The sequence below is a fragment of the Phyllopteryx taeniolatus genome, chromosome 1 (genome assembly GCF_024500385.1).
Source record: "Phyllopteryx taeniolatus isolate TA_2022b chromosome 1, UOR_Ptae_1.2, whole genome shotgun sequence".
NCBI lineage: Eukaryota > Metazoa > Chordata > Actinopteri > Syngnathiformes > Syngnathidae > Phyllopteryx > Phyllopteryx taeniolatus.
This window is the reverse complement of record NC_084502.1, coordinates 8,025,026-8,047,477: the sequence shown is the minus strand read 5'-3', so window position 1 is coordinate 8,047,477 and position 22,452 is coordinate 8,025,026. Positions and strand designations below refer to the sequence as shown.

The 22,452-nt window shown below is 40.4% G+C and overlaps 1 protein-coding gene across 5 annotated transcripts in view; it reads right to left on the bottom strand.

Moving 5' to 3' along the window:
- LOC133475469 (plexin-A1-like) overlaps positions 1–22,452 on the bottom strand; it is a 231,610-nt gene that overhangs the window by 168,591 nt on the left and 40,567 nt on the right. For 4 of the 5 annotated variants that reach the window (XM_061768359.1, XM_061768375.1, XM_061768394.1 and 1 more), the window contains one exon: positions 12,615–13,908. In XM_061768359.1, coding sequence (XP_061624343.1) covers positions 12,615–13,769 — 1,155 coding nt within the window. In that variant the 5' untranslated portion in view covers positions 13,770–13,908. Of the gene's footprint in view, positions 1–12,614; positions 13,909–14,097; positions 14,359–22,452 lie in introns of those variants that run through there. The other variant, XM_061768367.1, reaches the window with a different exon arrangement.

Below are 22,452 nucleotides of genomic sequence, written 5' to 3'. Positions count from 1 at the left end.
GTGGGGAGTGGAAACGAGGAGGAGAAACATGGAATAAGACCGAGGGTCAACAGTGAGCTCGTCGTCACTAATTAGATTCAATGCGGAAAGAGCGTTTCGATTTACTTCTAAGAGTTGCCTGCCGCACTGACCTTGCTGTAGTTTTCCGGCCGAAAAATATCACATCTATTATGACCATTATTGTACACCATCACATCTACATGATGGAACATTTAAAAAAAAAAAAAAATGAAAATGTGCATCAGTAAACAAAGACATATTATTATGTGAAGTACCTGCCTCTAAAGTCAAACACCCCTGAGATCATACAATTCGGAATTTGACCAATATTTTGAGAAAAAAAAAAAATCTATGGTTTGAAAGTCTTACAAAATCCAAAGTTTGAGACATCAGCATATTTCATGAGACGGGAAGTCGTCACAGAAAGGAACTAGTGATGGCAAACAGGAAAGAAACTGAGGTTAACGCCAGGTAGGAAAGCGTGACATGCATCTCAATCTTGACAAAGTCATCAACAACTTGACAATAATAATAAAATAAGAACAGAACTGCACACCACAAATCAATTCTCTGACAGTCCTCTCTTTGAACTTAAGGTTCACTCTTCACTCTTATATTTTTCAAACATAAGCCTAAAACAAAAAACAAAACAAAGAAAATCAAGTGTCGATGAATTACAGTGTGTTATTTGAGTCCGCATTCCTACTACTCTCCTCAGTCAAAAGTGGCATAAAGCACATTACTCTTATGTTAAAGAGGGAGCTGAACTGACACTAGATAGCTGACACAACAGAACTTGTCGAGTCGAATAATGCCTTCAATTATGTGATTGTGTGTCCTTTCTAATATACAATCGACTGGGGAAGAGGTTGGACTGTCAAACTTTGGGTAAAGAAGTCAACAACACGCACACACAGATACACGAAAGCCCCCATAATAGTCTGGCTTGTGTCCAGCAAGTTGCTGTGACCTGGCACTGCAAGCTGAGAACACAACTGGTTGGTCTTTGGTTCTTCCCAGTGAGCCAATATCTGCTCTTTAATTGGTTGTTAATGAGGGCAACGTGTGTGTGCGCGTATGTGCGCGTATGTGTGTGTGTGTGTCTATGTTTGTACATGTGTGACAGGGCAGGGGGTGCAGCAGGGATGTTAAACATCTGTCTAACAGATGGGGGGCACTTGAGGCTTTGAGCTGCTTAAACACACACACACACACACACTTTTTAAATGTTTATGCATGTGTGTGTGTGTATTTGTGCGCGTGCATCACGTGTGCCTAAGAGAAGCGTGTCGAGTCAAATAGATGAAAGTGCACTGCTTCAACTAGACTTCCACATATCCGAAAAACGGATGTGAATCTGGCAGCCAGGGCTGCCTTAATAGCGGAAGATTATCTGCACCTCACAACTTGGCTATGTTACACGATGCACGCACAGGGCTAGCATATCAAAGCAGCCAATAAAACTCCTATCGGTATAGTTGATATATTTACAAACGTGGGCATTCTAATAGTAGGGAAAGTCACATTCGGCATGTCAATGTGCACTTTTATTTGTAATAACACACGTTTCAATATAGAATACAAGCGGTACGTACTGTATGATTTCTGAACTGACACGTCAATATAAGTGCGCAATGACTTTCCAAACAGCCAAAATTAACACAACATTGTTCTGTGTAAATTGTATGCAATGAAATGTGTGACTTTTTATCAGACCTAAAGTTGCTCAGTAAGCAACATACAGTACTGCGCAAAAAGCCTTCGGCCACCATTAGGTTTGCTGCAGCAATGCGATAATAACCTTGCATATTTTCAATGTCACCCGGTACACTGCAGGTCAACAGGTCAAACAGTCAACAAAAGGGCAAAAACAACTGGGGCTAAAATCAAAGACTCAAGACTCGGGTGCAAAAAAAAATGTGATCGAGACATCCCTATATTTTGCATATTTAATTAGTTTTCATTTATCCTCTTTGTTTTTGTCTGAATCCCTTTTTTCTCTTGACTGGAAACAGGTGTGGTGATCATCTTTAGAGCTACATCAATTTCAAATAAATCATATGGACAAAAGTAGTGGGAAATCATACATTAAATCAAGAGTGCGGCTATAACATTGGACATCATATTGGACAATTGGAAGCTTCCAAGTTTGTGAGTAAAAGTTAATGGAAGATCTTTTTCTGTTCTAGCATGACTTTGTCCCCGTGCACAGATCGAGGTCCTCAAAGGCATGCTTGGATGAGTTTTGGGTGGACAAACACATTTGGAATAAACTAAGACCACAAAAATGGAGCCAAACCCTCTCTCAGGCAAAGACTAGAAACAGGAATGACAGTTCATTATATCTTGCATTAAAGCTTCAATTGAGCCAAATTGCTCTTTCTATGTACTGTAACACAAACCAGATGACGCTCTTAAAGTCATGTTGCCCATCCGAGCACAGCAGAGCATAATCTGTGTAATCGCAACTAAAGCCATTCCTGACAGCCCTAATCCAATTACAACGGGCCACTACGGGAGCTCGCCCAAAAGTGCGAGCCTCAAATCTGCTGTCACGGAGGAGTGTGCGCAGCAAATTTCAACACACAGGTGCAGCAAAGCAGCTGTGGACGTTTCCCGCTATAAGCACACAAGCCACATGGACTGTTGTCGTTGTAATGTACTTATTTCCCATATTGGGACGACAGTTTATAAAGCATCAAACACTTAGTGGATTAATTACATTTCTAAATGATCAAGGAAAATAGCATAGAAATCTGCTTTGGAGGGCTTTGGAGTAGTCTGTTTGGAAAATGAGTTTGTGAAATGATCTTTGGGCAATGCCGTGGCATCATTGATTGCGACCTCGCCAATGACATTCTTACACAATAAGCTAAGTAATAAACATTAACATTTGATCTGGAATAAGAATAAAAAAAGGTGACAAATGCTCAAGACGTGTGGCACGGCATACTAAAAACCACGCAAATATCCCTCCTACCACACCTAATATCTTTTTTTGTTCTCAAAAGATGTTAGTTATTAAAAACTATTCAGAGTAAAGCAACTTCCTTAATATGAAGCAGCATACCATTTTCATACTGCAATTGCCACGCATTATTCATGAAACAAGACTGCACAAATGCCAACACCAACAGTGCATACACTGCTTTCAATAAATGATTATACACTTTATTAGACACCAAACATTTGCAGTTAAAACATTTAAGACCATCGTTTTGTTCATCAAGTTAACCATCGAAAGAGATATTTTGAATTTGTGGTAAATTTCCAAAGAAAAAGACTTCAGTCTGTCTGTGGCCCGAAACTCAAAATCCACAACAAGCTGACGCTCTTGTAAACCAATAAGTGGCCATTAATCTCTCCTGTCATGTGCACGAGTTAACAATGAGCAACACTGTTCAATAAAATTGCTTCACAGGCGCTATTCATAAATCCTCCTTTTGATAATTACCTATAAATTAGGAAGATTTCACAGGAAACCCGCAAATCCAGATGGAGGCTAGAAAGATCACAAGACGCATACGTACGTCACAGCGGATGTCAGTAGAGTAGAAAGCCCAGAGCATTTTTTGTGAATCCCTCAAGTCAATGAAGAGAAAACAACATCTCATTAAAATTATTTCCTCAAAGAACTGTTTTCACAACAAAACCAGTTTAACCTTGCTCTCATCAAAAAAAAAACAAAAAAAACTGAAAGCTGTGACGGGATTATATCAGACCGATCTTAAATTAATTGGAATCTTGACTGGCGTCTTTAACCATATGAGTTAAGTGACACTTGTTAGCCGCGCGAGGACAAAAGTGTCATTTAAACGATGCATCATGGTAATCTCTCATGCATCAAAGGCTGCAAGTACCAAGACGGACGGCCCAGCTATTTCAATGTATTAACTTCTCCTAGTTGTGTGGCTTCCCAACAATCATGCAAAATTGTATATGTGTGGTATGTTTAAATATAATGTACGTAACATTGAAAATTGGATGACAAAGTATGCACAACTTTTCACCAAGAAATCAAAGCATTTACCCATCATATTTGATTGGTTTACTTTTAACTCCTTTTGACACTTTGAATGTTCAAAAAAATGACATGGAAAAGCCAAACGTGTGACAACACTCACATGTGCATTTTACTTTTTTCATTCATCGAGATCATCACAACAGGGCGTTTGCTATTAACAGTGGTTAACTGACTTTTACGTTACATTGCAGAAGTGAAGAATTTTTAAACGTTAGTAATTGTAATTGCGATTTCCACATCCCCTCATAAACACAATAATACTGTGGGTAATATCAAATGTAAAATTCTCCTGCATGACGTAAACTCACCCAGGGGAGCCCACCATATTCCCCACCCAGGAGGCGCAACGCATGATGCAATTGATGGGTGATCCATCCTTTGCAGTACAAGACTCAACGCTAATGAGACTGAAGATAAAATAAGAAGTACAGCGAAAGAACGAAGCAGTAAACAGATGGAAACAAACACCAACATGCACGTTCATGCACATAAACACTATTCAGCTCCCAGTAAATCGGTATATACAAAAATGCCACATTAAATGTACTGCAATCCTGGCCAGCAGTGATTAAAAGCTCTGAATATTAATAACAAAAATAGAAGAGAAGGAAAATAATCCAGAGTCAATATAACAGTGGGCGATGCATTTTTTTTTTTTTTTTGCTCGTTCATCCGACATCCACAATGCCCTTTTTTGAAGAGTCACAACAGAGTGATAAAGAGAACGCTTACCAAATACACATACACACAGAGGATAGTATCGCAGTTTCTGAATAGGTCTCATTTGACATTCTGAGTGGATAACGTTGCAGCCGGTCTGCCCGCTTAAAGAGCTGTAGAGCTGGATGGCAGCCCACAGCTCGCGAAGGTCACCTAGCACTTTAACTTCCAGCAGCGCAACAATGGCCACTTTTGCAAATGCCGAGGCGACACGAGGAGGCAGAAGGGACCGACCAGCCGTTTGAGCCACACCCATTTCAGGCAGTGACTTTAAGGAACCCATCCATCCATCCATTTTCTGAGCCGCTTCTCCTCACTAGGGTCGCGGGCGTGCTGGAGCCTATCCCAGCTGTCATCGGGCAGGAGGCGGGGTACACCCTGAACTGGTTGCCAGCCAATCGCAGGGCACATCGAAACAAACAACCATTCGCACTCACAGTCATGCCTACGGGCAATTTAGAGTCTCCAATTAATGCATGTTTTTGGGATGTGGGAGGAAACCGGAGTGCCCGGAGAAAACCCACGCAGGCACGGGGAGAACATGCAAACTCCACACAGGCGGGGACGGGGATTGAACCCCGCACCTCAGAACTGTGAGGCTGACGCTCTAACCAGTCGGCCACCGTGCCGCCACTTTAAGGAACCGCTAAATTCAATTTGTAACCCGCCAAACATTTCAGGGGACTTTCCTAATGTGCATCCAGGTCACTGCTGCGCCTATTTACCCTTTTAAAAAATATATATATATACTTGCTGAGATGCTCTCAATAAAAATCTCAGTTGAAAGCATTCATTCATTAAAATTTTGTATGAAAAATAATGCATTGCAATGAGTATATTTTAGAAATGTGCATATCTGTATCAAACTTGGAACCATTTTGGGGGAGCACGCTGCATGTGTTGCTGCAGCACGCCATTTTTTAGGGGAGTCCATTGGTTTTCGAGCTTGTATACTTTATAAAGTCAGCTTCTCATCAATTTCTCTGAAGAATTCTTAGAATGTTGACGATAATTTGACTCAGTTATGGTTCGATTCTTGTGAATTTTTTATTATTATTATTATTTATTTTTTTTTAAATACAAAATGTGCTCTATTTTCATTGGTTCGTACTACTAACAAATCCCATTTCAATCACATTTAAAATACTATTTTGTAGCTTAGTATGCAATGGAAAAAAAAGGAAAGGACACTCAAGATGTTTCAAAAAATCTGTTTGGGTTGAATTATTTATGCAGAGCACAGGTTATGTATTGAGCTCGGAACATTAGAGCGCTTACTGGGAACTTTATGTGTGCTTTCCTACTAATTACTACCTTAATTCCCTTCACATGATCAACAAAGTATATGCACAGTATCTCTATCAATCTAGTATAACTCTGTGAGATTGCGGTGAAAGTGACATTGTGCAAAACAAAAAATACAGTTATAGTCAGCTCACTTTTACAGAGACTAACCTAAATCATTCCTGGTAACATTAATTAATTTGAGAGGTCACAAACATGTAATGGAATGGATACAATTAATTAAAAGGAGGTCCCCTGTGTGTAATAAAAGTGTTACAGCTCACTAGAGGGGGAATAATCATCATCTCATGGTAAAACGAAGGTGTTTTTATGAATCATTTCTCAAAAATATGTTCGGTGAGCAGTCAGCAAGAAGTTCCAAGAGCAGGCTGCCCTCCAAAACGGAGACAATACGACACTGAGATGTTTCAATCTCAGAAGTGTAATACGAATACATCACAAGCATCATTACTTCACACAGCGATGCTTTGAGCCACCCGCTTTATTTGCCCTTGAAAACTGAAAGACAGAGCCTTACTGCTTTTTGAAATAGCTTGAAAAAATAAGTAAAAATACATTCACTGAGACCTGGGGGTGAGGGGAAAGTTGGGTTGTTTTTGTGTCTTGGCTCCCCCTACAGTTGTGAAATGTAATTCACTTTTAGGGCATCTGGTAAACAAGTCGTTAGGGGTGCATTTATTGAGCGATAAAGGCATGGTCAAATGTTCTTTAAGACCAAAACACAATCATGAACCTCGTGTCAGATCATTTGTGTGTGTTTGTGAACTATTCTGAACAGTAAATTAAGTTGTAGGTGGTCCACCAATATTAGATAGACCGTAAAACTAGAGAGGCTCTCTGAACTGCAACATTAGCTAGATTGACAGCTAAGATCAAATGGGTTATTTATTGGGGTATTAGACAACCAGCTAAAAAAGTATGTGGAAATACAACCCCAATTCCAATGAAGTTGGGACGTTGTGTTAAACATAAATAAAAACAGAATACAATGATTTGCAAATCATGTTCAACCTATATTTAATTGAATACACAACAAAGACAAGTTATTTAATGTTCAAACTGATAAACCTTATTGTTTTTAGCAAATAATCATTAACTTAGAATTTTATGGCTGCAACACGTTCCAAAAACGCTGGGACAGGGTCATGTTTACCACTGTCTTACATCACCTTTTCTTTTAAAAACATTCAATAACCGTTTGGGAACTGTTCAGCAGTCCGGGGTCTCCGTTGTCGTATTTTATGCTTCATAATGCGCCACACATTTTCAATGGGAGACAGGTCTGGACTGCAGGCAGGCCAGTCTAGTACCCATACTCTTTTACTATGAAGCCACGCATTTGTAACACATGCAGAATGTGGTTTGGCATTGTCTTGCTGAAATAAGAAGGGGCGTCCATGAAAAAGACATTGCTTGGATGGCAGCATATGTTTCTCCAAAACCTCATGTCTTCCCTCATGACATCCATCAACCTTCTCTTTGCACTTTAAACTGCATACATTTCTTGAAGTCTTGGCGCCCTTTGCACAATGGTCATTGCACCGGACTATTGCTCTATTAGTCATTCAAACTACACTAATTGCTAGAGGACTCTGCATCTTTTTGCACAATTGTCAAAAAAAAAACTAAACAAAACAAAAAACAAAAGAATTGTACCGGCATTACCAGATTACTTTTATTGCTCAGTGACTGATTTTTCAATGTCTTTATGTCTCAAAAGTATTCTCTGCCAATTGTCTGTTGTTGTACTAGAGCAGCTCCAACTCCCAGAGACAAATTCCTTGTGTGTTTTGGACATACTTGGTAAATAAAGATGATTCTGATTCTGATAAAGCTGAAACACATTGTAACATTATCAAGGAAATATATCCTCCAAATGCATGTAAGACAATGTAAACAGGGGGGTTGTGACGAAGCCAGTGGTGCCTTAATACTTTTGCAAAATACTCGATTTATATACTGTGCGTGGTATTGCGGTTAAACAGTTGAACTTTGGCCTACATCAGAGATTTTGACTTAGTTCCAATAGGGAGTGGGAAAAAGACTACTACGGACTGTGCACCATGGATCTTTATATATTTGCATTCGAGAAAACAAAATGTTTCACGGTTTTATTTTAAAATGTGAATTTTGTTTATGTTTGCAGTATTTTGCACCATAAAGTGCTGAGTTTTAATGAATGTTAAATGAATGTTATAAATAAAATACATTATATCTTTGATTTTTAAAATTATGAAGTCACCTTTGTTGGGGGGTGACTACAGAACCCATTCAGAAATACTTCAATTATAGTTCTTAAATTTAATTTTAAATTGCGATGTCGTTACTGTAAAGAGATTCAATTTAAACCGTGATTTTTAGGCCATGTGACCCAGCCCGAACTTTAACTCATACTTGATTTGGAAGCTCAACCTCTTAGTAGCACCAACACATTTGCCAATTGATCAAAGACACTTTGCAGTAAAAGTGCAGCACAACTTGATTACATTTGATGGCTGCCAGGTTGAGAAGAGGGAGGAGTTTTGTCTGACTGAACACGACCTTGTCTCTCGAAATGGGTCCGCTTGAAAGTTTCCACCTGACACGACGAGAGAGGCAACGAGCTGTCAGGCGAGCGCTATCGTCAGGAAACACTGAACATGCCTTTAAGATGATAAATTCATCACAGCCGCGTCCCAGAGCGAGCGCCTCTGACACGACCTTGATCGATTGCAGGCAAAACGACAGATGGCCATAAAGGACAATCATGTAACTGTAAGCCCATTTGCATAATTGCAAGCCCACAAGAACGCTTCAGACTACAAGGCCACATGCTGCTAGCACATTACCAATGGGCTTGTGACAGAAATGTAAAGCTTGTATTGCCCTGTGTCTGCCATGACGCTCTTCAAATGTAAATGAAATCAGCGAGAATATTCTGAACAGATGAAGTGAATGTGCCACGTTCAGCAGAGTGGGGGATTTCTCAGCAAATAAAAAAGCGCTTTCAGCTCGATGTAGCTCTTGAATACAGGTAGGAAGGCCTCGACGAGTTCCTCTGCATTGAACAACCGAAAAGTGTAGCTCATAAAAACACAACTATTACACAGTACATATGTTTAGATGATTTGAAGATACTGTAGCTTGCAGGTGCAGCAATATAAAAATAGTATGACTTTGATTTTTTTTTTAATTTATTTAATTTATTTTTTTTTTTAACCAGAACTATATTACGATTTGACCTACGTACCAACATAAAAAAGGAATTACAACGTGAAATACATTTCCGAATTAAACATTCAGTAACATTCTGTTGTGTTAATGACACTTCAATGTTTCTCCAAGGATGCATATCTCAGTCGTCATTATACCTGTAGTAATGCAAAGCTGTACTGGTGTTGGCACACCCCGCAGTAGAGGATGGCGCTGTGTGCAGTGGCTCATTTGCATGAAACAGGATATACACCAAAACAAAAAGACACCTGAGAACTGTTTTATTTTGTGGCAAAAACTGCATAATATGAATCCTTACTTTCGCTTCTCTTTTGGAGTCTTTAGATGTTCACCTATTTTACATTCAATCCCTCATCCTGTTCTCTACGCACTATCTCAACAATAATTCAGCAGTTGTACCCTCTTCCCCTTCGATATCCCTCTCTATCAACTTCCTTTCAGTCTCCATCAGTCTCTATCAATCCACTCCCCTCTTTCATTGCATCAGCTGTTCTCTCGTCGCGTTGTGTTTTCAGATCACATTCGAGCGCTGGCTTACACACTAAGTCACTCTTTACCTCATCACTCAGCGGAAAGTCAAGACGAGGTCAGAGCGATTTGGTGAAAGAGCGAGGGGGCTGCGGAGGCAGCGGTACGAGGGGAGAGGCGTACAAAAGGAGCTGGACTGGAGATATGAATGATGCTTAAGTTTACAATATTCAAGATAGAAGAGGTTAAGGGATGACTGAATTGGGGAGGTCAAACACTGGCAATGGTTGAATGGGACTGCGGGCGAAATGACAGAAATCTTCGTGCAAATACTGAGGATGGATTGGAAGACGCTGAAGAGAACGGGAGGGCAGGACGACCAAAGGAGGAAGACGAAGATGGGGGGACAGAGAGGTGGAGAGTCGTTCAGAGATTTATAGCAGGCTGTTACGGCGAATCGACTGAATAACAGGAGGTGAGACCAGTTGAATAATTCATGAGGATACAGGGCACTCATAATGCTCATCTATGAGGAGAGGAGAAGACAAACCGACGGCAAAAATTGTGGATTGGGTGAATTATTCCTACTATGGATGACACTGGAGTGAATTTCCTTCCCGCACCTTTCGATGGTACAGTGCCGGGAATTGGGAATTCAAACACAATCTGTTCAAGGAGGCTGTTTAACATTTTACAGGATTTAGAATAATCAAAGTGCAAGTTGTAGTTGGTTAGACACTAGTACCGTATATGTACACCAAAAAAATAATGCTGTTTGGGTTAAGGAGTTTGATTAAATTCTTTTAAGGTTATTGAACAAAATTTAGGAATAAGGTGTTTCAGTACAGTGAACCCCCGTCAATTTGCGGTTCACCATTCGAGAACTCACCTCCTCACAAAATTTCCTGAAGAACCTAACAAATATTTGCTAAAAAACTCAACTATTCTCTTTGCGTAACACTAAAATGCCACCCAAAAAACTCCTTCCGGACTAGCTCGCCTTGGCGACCGGCCGGCTTGACAGCGAACAGCAGCGTGATGAAACATTCCAGAAGCGTTGAGGCTCCTTGTGGGGTTGACCCCGGAAAAAGCACGGTGGTAAACTGCTCAAGATGATGCAAAGAAAGTTCCAGATCGCTATGGCAGTGAAGGAATTTAACAGGTGATCAGCCGGTAATGGCTTGCTGCGCAACATAAGATACAATAAGTGCCTAACTATATAAATAACGATATAACTATAACTATAGTATAACTATATAAATACTACAAAGGTAATGGTTTGCAATGTAAGAGAAGTCAAAAATCTAATCGAATAATATATTATATAAATAATAATATTTTTATGGGTTGTGAAGTGGTAACATGCATTCAAGTGTCCCCAAACTTCAGGTGCATTTTTTTCAAAATCAAATAATCTTCCAATTTATTTTTAAGGGTAATGTTGTAAGAGGAGTTAGAAATGTGCAGTTTGTGTATATTTAGGGTTTAAATTGTAAATATAGGAAATTATTTTTTCAAAATGCGTGGCGTTCATTACTTGCGACAGGACTTGATCCCTACCCCCTGTGAATAGCCAGGATTCACTATATTGCTTTTTCAGGACTTTTGTATAAAAAAAATAATCTGTCCAACCACACTCCGTAACCATTCAAAAAATATTGTGTAGGCTCCAGAGAGTCTAATGAAAAACATTCAAAATACCTAAAATGATCCTTACGACCACATGTGATATAACATTGTAAAGCATGTCTTGTGGGTAAACTATTAAACTGAATTGTGGCTATGATTGTTAAATTAAACTGCCGGATTTACCAATCATAGCCACGATTGTGTTTGATAGTTCAACCCAGGAGGAAAAGTAAAAGTTATTTTTGTTGACTTTGTTTTTGCTTTCAGTCTGTTTCTGGACAAACGATAAATTGGAAAATAAATAACACTGAAGTTGTTCACATCTGTTGTTTTTGAGAAAAATCAAGGTGGCTTTTAAAAACGTTCAGAAAACTTTGTGACAGAGGAACGGATTGAGGCATGGCCAAAATTTCTGCTCCTGTACTAAAATTACGACACCAAAGTGAGGGGGGAAAAAGCACAGACAGTTCAATCAACATCTACAATCATGAGCCAAATTCTGTTTTTATATATAAATTTGTGTTGTTGTTTATTCCAGAAGGGAAAGTAATACTTTTCTTTGAATATGTCAAAATGGGAATTTCCAATTGCAATTTACATACTAGTATTGCACAGACTAAAAGGCGTTTCCTGAGATCTTTTTCTTTTCTACCATAAGCCTGAAGATTTCTGTACTAACACTGGTATTTGGAACTGTTCATAATGGAGTCTGGCCTCGAGCTCCAGCTGGAAAAAACAAAAAAACAAAAAAAACAGGGGCTGTTTATAATGCTGCAGTTCACCACGGTTCACTGTAGGTAATGGTGTGTTTCCTATTTATTTTGTATTTTTTTTATGATGAACAGTGTTGTGTTTGTGCCAAACATAACATCTGGACTTAAGGCCAAAAGTTCTAACTTTTTGTTTTCCAATTGAGTTGTACAGGTTATAAGTCTTAACTTATTTTGGTCTCATTTTATTATATCACAAAAACCTGCCATTTGAACCGTGGTGGTAGACTTTTTATATCCATTGTAGTTCTACGCATTTCGAGTGGGCAAATGTTGAAGATTTCTATGATTTGTCTTGCACTTACAATGCATGACTACATAAAAACAGTGTTTAAAACACTGCGCTTAGAGCCGTGACCACTTCATTGGTGTTGTACGACCTCTACTGAGCCGACACAGGAACTAAGAAACAGCTTGATCAAACAGACACATGTGGACACAGCTGCAAACGCAAATTGCTGAAAGAGTTAGGATCACAAACTTACCGAGTTGATGCAGGACAGCTCCTTGTTGAGCAACCAGGGCAGGGAGAGTGTGCCTACTCCACTGTAGCACGACTGAATCCTTATTTTAATCTTCTCCTTTATCTGTCTCATTGTGAACAGACACAAAGCCGTCTCCTTGGGTGGCTTGGTTCTGTTCTTTTGGCCCTGGGCAAATACAGCAAAAAGAACCTCCTCGTGCTCTTGAATACCAAGCGATTGAGCCAAACGGGACCCCGGTTGAGCCAAATAAGCATCCTGGATCAAGCGATACTCCACTCCATCCTTGGTGCAGCCGATAGGGAACTCAATGTAGGAGTAGAACTTGGGATCGTCCACGCAAAGCCGAACAATCTTCGAGGTGAAAAACTGCTCACTGCCGGCATCAGGTGACGTGAGTTTGGTGTCAAGTTGTAAAGTCAGATAATAGACAAACTGCTCACTGTTGAAGCCATAGATGTAGTAGATGTCAAATGCCGGGAATTTGGAGAGCGTGTCTGATGGAATCTTCAGCTGCGAGGATACAAACTCATCCTGGTAGACAAAGCTGAACATGTCAGCATTCTCCTCGTTGGACATTAATTTGCGGCTCGACAGAGTTGGAAAGTACTCCGACTTCCCATCAATGGGAGTGCCAACAAAAAGTTTCCCACCCCCGCCAAAAGCATCGGGGGAGATCACTACCCCAGACATGGTGCTTGCCTCAGCAACACTAGATAGATAATGCTCCTTACGGTGGTGCGGCTCGCCGAGTTTGAATAAATCATCCAGACGAAGGAACTGGCAAATTCCCTGGGAAGTACTCCCACAGGCAATTAGGCGGTTGTGGGCATCATCAAGAAGCAGAAGTTTATTGATATTGGGAGTCTGCACGAGCTCATGAGGGCACGACTGGACGCCAGGCGGAGGGTAACAGCGAGGATTGTCCGTCACAGGACCAGTCACATGGCTTCGTAGCTTGGTGAGGTTGCTCGACAGCTTGTAGATCCAGTTGACAGCGCCCAGGTAAACCTCGCCCGATTTATTATGAACCACCAAATGTGTAAGCCCCCCTTCTGGTGGGGAGAAAGACAGGAGAGGGGGGACGCGAGAGGAAGAGGAGGTCATGGACAGGGGGAGGAGGAGGAGGAAAATGTTGAAGATGAGAGGTGAAGGCATGACTGTGATGGGAAGGGAGACTTTAGAATTTTCTTGTGCCTCTTTCAGGTGTTGAATCCACTTCCAGGTGTTTATAGAACTGGGGCTGCCCTGCTCTTATGCGTTCTTGGCTGCTCTTCAACTTTGTCCGACTCCAGCTCTGAGAACGAGAAACAAAGCATAATCATTCTCAAAGAATATCATGAGCTGTCCTACTCACACAGTTTTAAAGAAATTGTTAGCGTCAAAGAAAAGAACACAATGAATGATGCAGCATGCTAAAGCCCAGTTTCTACTCAAAGTAACTACATGTTCGCACCAAAACAATCCATACCATACCGTAACATACCATAACATTCTCTTTATTTTCCTTCTACTTGAGTAGCAGCCAAAGCATGGTATGGTTATGTGAGGGTCTTGGTACAGGTAGCATCTTCAAAACAGCCAATCAAAAAACTCGACTCAAAACTGCATCTCCTCTTCTTGCTCCTCTATGCCATCAGAGAAAGCAGTCTCACGTCCTCCATAACGATCTGGTATAACAGTTCTGACCACCAGCCACAAAAACTACTTCGACGAGTCATGATCCGATCCTCAAAAATCATTGCATTAATGGACTTACTAGTCACACACACACAAAAAAAAACAAGACTAAACAAATAATCTAAGAGTCCACTCACCAAGATCATCTCATCTTTCAACTGAGCTCGCTCCACCAGAACAACCTGTTTCAACAACAGCTTTCCCTTACTATAATAGGACAATAAACTCTCCACAGTTAGTTTAACTCTCTTCAAATCTGCATATTTACAGGGTGTCTAACTGGTTACACTGTTTTTATATTTTGTACTGTGTGTTTGGTTGTGTGTTTACAAGATGAGCTAATGTACAGTATATGCAGAGGTGTACAGATAAGGAATTGCACCATTTTTGGCTGTGTGGTGATTAAAAAAGAAAAAACAAATCTCTGAATCTGAATGTGGAATAGGAAGAACAAAGAATGTACTCATTCCGATTATGGCGTTGATTAAATGAAGTCATTTCTGTCTCTTGATTAAAGAGACACTCGCAGCACTTTGTTTCATGCTGTTCTTAGTTGAATTGTCAGGTAACTATGATGCCAAACGACTGAAGTAGCTAACGCAGCTACTGTACATCAGGCCTCACCATTCACAATCCGCTATATGCGGAACGTCTCGTGATCGAAACAAGATAGCTGACTTCCTTTGTATGCTACGCTATCGAGCGTGACCACGGTTTGATGGCTTGCTTGTTTGAAGCCCGACTTGCTATATCTTTGTTTTCTTTATGGCTGGTGTCAACTGACAAACGTTAAATACATGTATACCACATATTTATACAAATACGATACGACAGATGTAAACACGAACGAAGCCTAAACATCGAATATTGCAACCTTTGGTAGCTCTGTGGTGACATCTTGAGTATATTTTAAAAAACAAAAATTAAAAAAAAAAAGACATAACTGTAGACGTTTAAAGTCCCGACAGTTGCTTTGTCACGGCCCCCTTTGCCATTCACCTGAACCGGGAGGCAATGCTTAGGCCCGTTTTGCCAAATGTGGAAGTAGGTTGCGCATACACCCGATCGTACCACGGTCAGCTGAATAAAACTGTACCGCTTCCTAGAAATTTGGCTGAAAATGATTTCAAACCTGCTCCCCAAAGATAATTTCATAAAGTGCTCAAGGTAAACGCTTCTCAAGCGTAACATCTCTTCTTCTTTTTTTTTCCACTCGCTGCTTCCCATTCTCTACTTCATCACATTCCTCTCTCTCGCTTCCCTTCAGACACTTCACTCTGTCAATAGTGTCTTTCATCCCGGGCCCAGTCATGATTACAGTGCTCCAGAGCACCACGCTGTTGCCAATCCCATCAGAACAATACAGACCCTGTTTAGTGTCCCTGACACACACCCAGACAAAATGTGAGCAGACTACACATACTTGGAGTATGTGGTCGGGAGCATCTTTTCACAATCACGCACTGATCCCACTGACTTCACGGTCCTCCAACACCAAGCAACTCAATCATACGCACATGGGACATTACGACACGGCCCACACACGCACACGGACGGATAAACGTACACAGAAACGCACGCGCACATGGAAACACGCACACACACATATGCGAGATAATCACCCACTAGTCTTTGCACATTCACAAAAGATGAACACAAGGGAATTGCTGGTTTGGAAAAATATTCAAAAGGACAGCTATTTTCATCATCTTGTACTTCACTAATTCTATAAATAAGTGAAAACGGAGCACACGCGCAGAAGAAGATGATGTGAGGAATCGTTTGACAAAACTGGGACAAGAAGATGAAGACGAAACTGAAATGTCTATGAAGTGGAACAAAACAAGTTTTTTAATTTAAAAGCTGTTCTTAAATGTCAAAATTAGACCAAATTCAAAAGTGTACAGTTTACAGATGTAGTCCTACGAAGAGAGTTGCAGAGAAAACGTGCCAAAAAAAATCCAAATTGCACACCAATTGCATGTATTGATTTATTCTAAATAACAAAGAAGTATAATTCTTAATATTGATTGTGCTTTCATCCCATACATTATATATAGCAACTAAATATAATGAATGTATTGGCTCTTTAGTATCATTTAAAACAGTCACGCATCGTTAAAGTATTAGCTTTAAAATGATTTTAATGGTACACACCGGCTTGTAATAAGGAGAATAGAATCATTGTGCTGTCCACTGCGACCCCAAATGAGCTTTTCATGTTGTGTTAGCCATAGCATTAGTGTTAATGTTACTATTTGAACAACAATTTGTTTTACGAAGCTAAATGAGATTTCTACTGAGAAAATACTGTAGTTTAACATTATGTATAACAGAGGTTCTGATTTGGACTCCAAAATGGAAGTTAAAAAAAATTAAAAAGAACACCCCCCGCCCCTCTTGGAGCTGAACTTATCACTGTATGTTTACAAAATATTCAAGAGACCTCCCCCCCCCCCCCCAAAAAAAAAAAAAGATTCATAAATGATTTTCTAAATGATTTGTCTGATCTCAAACCTTGAAATATTATTTTGTGCATAAGAGGACATGCTGCAGCTCACCTGACACATTCCATACACTTGAAGTTTGTTCAGTGTTGATTAATAGCTGCTGGCGAGTCTCTGACCTTAGCCAAACACTTAAACTAATTTATACAAAGCCCTTTTTGAGCATGAAGCTCACATCCCTTGCCTACCTTCAGCAATCACTGTGAACATGTGGGTGGACACCATGCCTCCATCTTACCTTGTTTACTATACTAGCACACATATACAAATATCGGTCCATGTAGAGGCACTCATCAACACAAAGCAACTTTATCAGCATTTCGACAGTAAAAAATGTCACAGGAAGCATTAACGGATTGGGATTTGTTTTTTTCCCCATTCTGTTGTGGCTTGAATGTGAAATTCCTACATGGATTGAACTGTATTTGGCCCTTAGCAACTGCTGTGTTTTGGGTCATTCGGAATGTAAATCACGTGAAGGTACTCTTAAGCTCGCAACACACGATCAGCAGCATGAGAAAGAAGTGACACTTAAGACAGAACTGGCACTCAAAGCCTCAATGGTTCTGTTATATGAAACCCTCATGGGCTACTTGCGCAGGCTTCTCACTTTAATGGAGTTTAAAAAATATATATAGCATATGTATTCAATATGAGTCTGATGTTTCATATTTAACCCCAAGCACTTTACAGCAGATGCTATCAAAGTTAAAGTCACAGCACAGGCCAGATGAGGATAACAGCGAGGATACAAGAGCAGGCACAGGAAGCGTACAGACACTCGAACGTGAGGAGATTTTTATTTGGAATCCATTTTTGAAAAGGCATTTTGACTAGCTGCTAATACGGCTGGATGGAGTCGACTCACATCCTCCACTTCTGGCTCTCTGGATGAGAGAAGGAACAGAGGGGGGAATTTGTTGAATAGATACACGGTCACACAAGCCTCCAGCAAAAGAGAGTAATATAATTTGTACTTTTGTCCAGCATGCTTAAAGATACTACTGATCCATCCATCCATCCATCCATCCATTTTCGGTACCGCTTATAGCCCTACTGTTCAGGGTCGCATAGGAGCTGAAGCCTATCCCAGCTGACTGCGGGGCAAAATGGGGATGACACATTAAAGTGCTTGCCAGACAATCACGAGGCGCATAGAAAGACACAACTTGTCACGCTAACATTCACACCATCACTGAGTGGGAACTGAATCATGCTGCCTGCATGGAAGTCAGATGAGTGAATTACACTACACTGTCAGTGACCATATACGTACTGTATCTGTCAGGCTGCTACTTTTATGCTCACAGTAGTCGCGAAAATATTATGTTGAACAGAGGTAATATAATGCAACACAGAATTGTAATGAAACTCTTGTTCTATTTATGTCCTATACATAAAGATCTTTTTGATGAACGAGTCTGTTCTCGAGAGAATTTCGGCATTGTACAAAAATAGAGCACTTGTCTGTCCAGCCATCCATTTTATTTCCTGTTTATCCTGTTGAGAGTCACGTTGGGAGCTGAATCTAGTCCCAGCTCACTTAAGCCGAAACGCAGACTGAACCCCGGACCTGTCGGCAGTCAGTCGCAAGAGCTTTGGGGCCTTGACGGGGAATCAGCTCCGTTGAATATAAAAGATGACAGCTGACATTAAAAGCAGCCATGTAACTGATTATACTAACGATGGCTCTGTCCTATCATCGCTGTCGTTGCGGAATCCCGACACCTCCAAAACCACCGCGTTTCAGAAAGTCCAATCAAACACCACCTCGCTTAAGTTATCACATCTTTAAAGTGGGTATTATACCGTAAATTGATATCATCTCTTGCGCAACAAAATCAACAAAACACCTCCCAGTAATCAATTGCTAATTTTATTAGTAAAAAAAAAAAAAAAAAAAAAAACGCAAAAAACAGAGCCATGAACGATGCAATAATAACGCAAACTAGCAAACATAATTTAAATAAACGGGTTTCCCTCTGCAATGCATAACAGGTATCGTATTTTAGCTAAACTCAAATGTATCTAAGCCATTTTCACTCGTCTTTGTCTGAAAAATGTACAGACTTCAATGTTGAGGTGACAAGAAGAGGTGGCGTTATATGACACCTCTCAGCCATTTAAAGTGTCGAAGAGAGTTACTATTGTTGCTCTCTAGCTATTTTCAACACTTTACATTGGTTAATAATTGGTCAAAATAACAGATTTGTTAAAACATGTGATCCTGACCATTTGGACATATTAAAGTTCGACCTGAAAGCGATGGTTTATGGGAACTAGCAGAATCAGAAATATAGATTGGGTCAATTGCAAATATGTTGTTTCACATTCTTAAATTTCGAAAACATTTTTGAACCCCTTATATATAGTTCGTTAATAATGGGAATAAAATGTTATCTAACTGATAATCCAGGACCACTCCATAAACAAACACTATTGGTATTGCTATACAGACCACAGGTGATTGCTAAAAGCGGGAAGAATAGTTGATAAAGTGAACAATTAAAAATAAATACATACTGTCATGCTAAGTATCTACTTTGCAATATTCCTTTCCGTGTTTCATCAGCAATGACTACGGCTGTCTGGAGACTGAAGAAATTATGTTGTCTCATAATTTCATAACGAAGGAAGAAATCTTAAGGAACTACGACGGCACTCTATTGAATACAGCCCCTTTTTTTTTTGCTAGGATAAAACATCCTAATTTGGATTCTAGAGCGAGATCTGCCCTAAAAGTGACGCGATGACCCTTGTGTCAGATGTGCACCAAATTCAACTTTTTAAATAACCTCCACGCTACAAATATAACCCGGATCCGCAAAAAAAGAAACTCCTTTATTGTTTGATGTAATAAAGGGAATTGGGTGTGTTTGTTGGGGTGGGCTGCTGTATCACGCGGCTGCAACACAATGGTGCGTTTTCTCAAAGTGGCGCAGAGATCCTCTGGACAGCAGCGGTTTACCATGTGACCCACGTACACGTAGCTTGTTTTACACCTCTGCTCTCAAACTTGTTTTTATCACGAGCCCCATTGTAGTTATGGTGGCCCTCAGGGGGCTGGTTATAAGAGTGAAAACACATAAAATACTAGGAGTGTCACCGTACGCCAAAAATCACAGTACAGAACAACATGGAAAAAACGGCTTATCTTAGAGGTTTGAAGTTTCAAATGAAACAGCCATTATTTTCCCTAGCCAGAAGCAGAGCTGCACTGTGTTTGTTTACAGACAAGGTGTGTGGCTGGAGTGCGTTGAAGTTACACTTTTTGTCCTTTACCAAATATGTTCTCTAAGAACCCTAATAATCGCCCCATCACATTCCATAATTGCCCCTGCATTTGATCATGATTATTTTTAAGATGGATAAGTGGTGTTGAACAGAAGTCAAGGGGAAAACCTGTGGCGAGGCCAAGTCAAATTACGTGGAGGGCCGGATCTAGCCCGTGTGGCCTTGAGTTTTGACACCTGTGCTGTAGAGGCTTACATATACTGCAGTTAGATGATATGTCTACACCGATTAAGTAGTCAAAACCCTCCCAGACCCATAAAAATGTTCACTTACAGCCATGATGACAGGTGCAGTCATCTTTAATTCACACAGAGCTGTGTTGCTGAGCCCTAATTATTCGTAATCTGACCGGGTCTCCTCAACAATGTGCTCGTTCCGTCTCCAAGACCTCCACCAGCGGAGGGTTTTAAGGATTTAACAGATACAGTTGAATCCTTACAGATATAATATGCTTATGTTCAAGGCTAGCTCACACGTATCACAATTATACGTGCAAGAGCCGTTGACAAGTGAGGTAGACTTTTAGCACTGCGCACCGGATTTACATTCCCATTCCCCTTGTGTTGAACAAAGGACATTGTAGACGTTGAAAGTTCCTTCGGGTGCTTTGTCCCAGTCTAACTCTGCCATTTACCCATGCCGGGAGGAATCCTTTCACCTATTTTGCCGAATGCTGAAGCAGGTTGCTCAAATATCAGATTGAGTATTCGAATCTGCTATACGTTCACATTGAGCGACCGTAGCATTGGCACGGCCTTGGGCTTTGGAGCTAGAGGGTCACAGTGCAAAAATGGCAAGTAGTTGTTGGAGAGATGCTAGTCCGCTTGCTGGCTGCTGCCGAGGTGCCCTTGAGCAGGGCACCTCCATCTCAAGTTGTGCAGCACTGTTTGTGCGCCTCTTTCACTCTGAATCTCTCCTTGCATTTTTTAAAGTGTTTGATCTGGTTCTCTGTAAGATGATACAAAATATACAGTTGAATTTCCCTTAAGGGATTTTAATCAGTAAAATAAATAAAAATTAGAACATTGGCCATTGAGAAAGAGTTTGAATAACTTTGACACGGCTGTTCTTTGTCAAATCCTTTGCCACTTTTTTTTTTTTTAAATATAATTTCCAGCTCACTTTAACTAAAAATACAGGCAGTTTCTGGAATAAACTGCATTCACTCATTATAGTTGTGCTAAAACAACAAATCTAACGGCTGCCTCAGACTTTAAATACACGATTTATGAGTGGTGTTGAGCAGCTGATGATGTGGTTTGCATCCTTAATCTAAATGTCAACAGCAACTTTTGTCCGCGTTAGGGCTTCTGCCCCTTTGTTGTAACAAACATTTTTATCGACCAACTGGTACTTCAGAAAGTGCTTCCCATGCACTTGTTTTAGTAAAAATGTATTTTCCAAATGACAAGTGAGGGGCTTGATATTTTGGCTTGCGCTCTTCTTTTAAGTAGGCTTAAAATCCTGAACTATGACCACTGTCCATGTGTGCCTATGACAGTGGTTGAAAGGTATATTGCCGTAATTTCTCGTGTATAATGCGCATTTCCCCCCCCCAAAAAACTGTCAAAAGGCAATAGTGCACATTATACATAGGTATAGGGGAAAATTTAAAAAACTCTCCCATTTTATAAAATGAAAGCCGCCATCGAGAGGTTATTAAAAAGCTGTACACTTTCATTCCAATGTCACCGCCACCTAGAGGTTATGAGAAAGGTGTAGCCTACAGTTTCATTCCAATATGACAGGTGTACGTATGACTGCATATACTGTATATACAGTTGTGCTCATAAGTTTACATACCCTGGCAGAATTTGTGAAATATAGTTGTTTTTTGTTTTTTTTAAACATGACTGAACAACAACCATCATTCATTTCTTTATGGTTATGTTTTGTTTAATACTAATGCTTAATTTAATTTGAATCCCATTAAAATAACGGTTAGAGCGTCAGCCTCACAGTTCTGAGGACCCGGGTTCAATCCCCCCGGCCCCGCCTGTGTGGAGTTTGCATGTTCTCCCCGTGCCTGCATGGGTTTTCTCCGGGCACTCCGGTTTCCTCCCACATCCCAAAAACATGCATTAATTGGAGACTCTAAATTGCCCGTAGGCATGACTGTGAGTGCGAATGGTTGTTTGTTTCTTTGTGCCCTGCGATTGGCTGGAAACCAGTTCAGGGTGTACCCCGCCTCCTGCCCGATGACAGCTGGGATAGGCTCCAGCACGCCCGCGACCCAAGTGAGGAGAAGCGGCTCAGAAAATGGATGGATGGATGGATCCCATTAAAATAAAATTCAATTTCACCCAGCCCTTCATGTTTTCTTTAAAGAATTGTACCCATTTTACAAATTATGCCTGGCT